At 53.0% G+C, this 3,249-nt stretch overlaps 1 protein-coding gene across 1 annotated transcript; it reads right to left on the reverse strand.

Annotated features, from left to right (window-relative positions):
• Window positions 1-1,221: 1,221 nt before the first annotated feature.
• Window positions 1,222-2,160, reverse strand: LOC311216290 (olfactory receptor 14C36-like; the record flags this gene model as incomplete). Its single annotated transcript, XM_084297836.1, has 1 exon — window positions 1,222-2,160. One exon carries the CDS (start codon window positions 2,158-2,160, stop codon window positions 1,222-1,224), a length of 939 nt encoding a protein of 312 aa, XP_084153962.1.
• Between the last annotated feature and the right edge of the window lie 1,089 nt (window positions 2,161-3,249).

Consider the following 3,249-nt stretch of genomic DNA (forward strand, 5'->3'; position numbering starts at 1 on the left):
TCCATGCCATCATAAAGGGAGATAAAAAAGGGTCAAACGTGTTGGCCCAAGTGCCCATGACTGAAGGATGCTGCTGGTAACTGGCTGGCAGGAGGACTTCGTACCACTAATGTCCAGCCAACTTCTCCCCCCCCAACTTCATCCCCTTCTTCAGTGTGAATATCAGCAATGTGGCTAAAGGGAGACTCCAGGAGACTATGGCAAAGGCCTTGCCAAATCCAGGTTCACCACATTCCCTTCTCTGCCCTCCTCTACAGCTTCACCTGCGGCAGGACTTTCCCCATCATGTTCCCATGGGCAGAGGTGACAACTGCAAATCTCCCAGTCCTTTTTCTTGTCCTTCCTGAAGACAAGTTTGCTGTCTGCTTTTTCCAAGTCCCCAGAAATCTCTCTGATCCAAACGCTTGATGGCCTGGTCCAGAAAGGCAGGGTAGTGTGACATAGCAGAGAGGGGCATTTGCAATGAGCTTGTGAGAGGGGGGTTACAGAAATCTCACAGAGACACTGGGGGTTGATTCTGGAGTCACACAGGGCAACAGCAGCACTCTGTGAGGTGTCTACATCTAAGATGGCCTCCCACGCTCCTCATACACACAGGGCTGTTGCGAGACACGAGTCTCTGCCTTGCACACCACACACAGTGCACTGCAGTGCCTGCAGTGTCCCTCTGGCTCCTGCAGCCACTGCCAGAGGCTGGGAGGCACCTCAGCCCTGCAGTGCTTTGCCCTGCTCTGCCCTCCTCTGAGATGCCCCACGGCATGAGGAGTGGTCACAGGGACCTTGCTTCAAGGAAGCACATCTCAGAGCTGGATTCATGTGCCTTCCCAGGGCATGTTACTTAACCTCATGACACTGTCTGCCCCACTGGCCTTCATGAGACTTGTAGGAATGGCTGATGGCATTTGTGCTCGCTCGTGTTCATCTGTTTGTGTGTGTATGATGTGCCTGCTGGCACCAGCAGCAATGGGTTTCCCTTTATACATCTCCCATGAACCTGCAGGGGGCCCTGCTCTTCTCCTGGACATCCTACTTCCCAGGGAGCCTTTATGAGATGAGCAATGAGCAGTGGACTGGCCAGCCATTGCTGAACCTTCTTCCCATGCAACCCATAGTTCTGAGCTGGTGGTGATGCCCTGCAGAGTAAGAAAAATGACAAAAAAAGATAATAGAACAAACCTTGAGCCTGCACTGTATTGTGGGTCATATGCAGAAAAAAATAGGCTATGTTTTTGATTTTGAAACATCTGCAGTCATCAGTCTCTTCAAGGCATCCTTGAGCTCCTGGTTCTTCATGCTATAGATGAGGGGATTCACTGCTGGAGGCACCACTGAGTATAGAACTGCCACGACAAGATCCAGAGATGGGGATGAGATGGAGGGGGGCTTCAGGTAGGCAAACATGCCAGTACTGACAAACAGAGAGACCACAGCCAGGTGAGGGAGGCACGTGGAAAAGGCTTTGTGCTTGCCCTGCTCAGAGGGAATCCTCAGCACAGCCCTGAAGATTTGCACATAGGACAATACAATGAAAATAAAACAACCAAATACAAAAGAAAGACTGAAAACAAGTAGCTCAACTTCCTGGAGGTAGGCATCTGAGCAGGAGAGCTTGAGGATGTGGGGGATCTCACAGAAGAACTGGTCAACAGAGTTGCCTCGGCAGAGGGGAAGGGAAAATGTGTTGGCTGTGTGCAGGACAGCATTGAGAAAGCCACTGCCCCAGGCGGCTGCTGCCATCTGGGCACAAGCTCTGCTGCCCACGAGGCTCCCGTAGTGCAGGGGCTTGCAGATGGCAATGTAGCGGTCGTAGGCCATGACAGTGAGAAGGGAATACTCTGCTGACATCAAGAAGATAAACAGAAAGACCTGTGCAGCACAGCCTTGATAGGAGATGGCCCTGGTGTCCCAGAGGGCATTGGCCATGGCTTTGGGCAGAGTGGTGGAGATGCAGCCCAGGTCGAGGAGGGCGAGATTGAGGAGGAAGAAGTACATGGGGGTGTGGAGGCGGTGGTGGCAGGCTACGGCACTGAGGATGAGGCCGTTGCCCAGGAGGGCAGCCAGGTAGATGCCCAGGAAGAGTGCGAAGTGCAGGAGCTGCAGCTCGCGCGTGTCTGCGAATGCCAGCAGGAGGAACTCACTCACACAGCTGCTGTTGAGCATTTTCTGACATTGAACACGGCTGCCTATTTGAGAGAAAATGGTAGAAAAAGTTATAAAAGATTTCTTTGTGGAAGAACTATTGCAAGCCTTAGAGTACACCCCAGTTCAAGGCTCAGTATGTGAAGACATTTTCTGCAGCTCTCTTGCTTGAGCTGTGGCTGGTGCTAGCTGAGAGTGACACTGGAAGAATGGGTAGTTGTGGGCTCCCTAGCATTCCTTCCTCCTGTGCAGTAGGAGGAAAGCAGGAACATGAAGGAACCTCAAGTGCCTTCTACTTGTTAGTTGTCGCAAACAACTCATCTGAGTGCAGAGCTGAGCTGTAGGGATTTTGTTTGCTTTATTCTATCCCAGTAGGCCTGGCAAAGCTTAGGATAGGAATTGGGTTGCTGAATGTCCTCAACATTCCTGTGCATTCCTCTTGATACCCTGTGGGAGTGTCCCTTGGTGAAGATCAAGCAGAGCAGCTCTGCCCACCAGTCCTGTTCTTAGCTGCCCTGTGTCACCCCTATATGAGTTGCAGGACCATCCCGTTAGACTGTTTCCCTGAAAAAACGGAGAAGACACTGGAGAAGGCTGCTGAGGGAGGAGCGCCACAGAAAGCCAGATGGAGCTTGGGAGCTTGTCTTCTTTTCCATGGCTGCAAGAACTATGAGGCACTTGACAGAGAGCCTGACATGGCCTGCTCGAGCAGGGTGTTCTGGGCAGACCAGGGAGACCAGGCCTATGGCTATACATGAGGTTTCTGCCAGACTTCCTCACCTCGCACTGCAACCCAGCAGGACTCTCAAAGCCTACTGCATTGCCCACTGCCCTCCCAGAAACAAGACCCAGCAAGAGGAGACCCCTCCAGTACCTTCAGCTGCATGGCCCTCCAGCCAGACACTTACCTTGTCAAGGGCTGTGCAGGTTTCTCCTGCAGGCAGCTCTCAGCATCCTCCCACATCCAGCTGCCTCCAAGCCCTCTCTCCTCTCCTCTTCCCTTGCCACCTGTGGTCAGAGCCCCCAGCCCTGCTGCGCTGTGCAGAGGAGCTGCTCCTGGGCACAGCTGTCTCTCTGCACCAGGGCCCTCTTGCCAGCAGCTCTCTCTGT

Source organism: Netta rufina (assembly GCF_964035555.1).
Source record: "Netta rufina genome assembly, chromosome: 18".
Taxonomy (NCBI): Eukaryota; Metazoa; Chordata; class Aves; order Anseriformes; family Anatidae; genus Netta; species Netta rufina.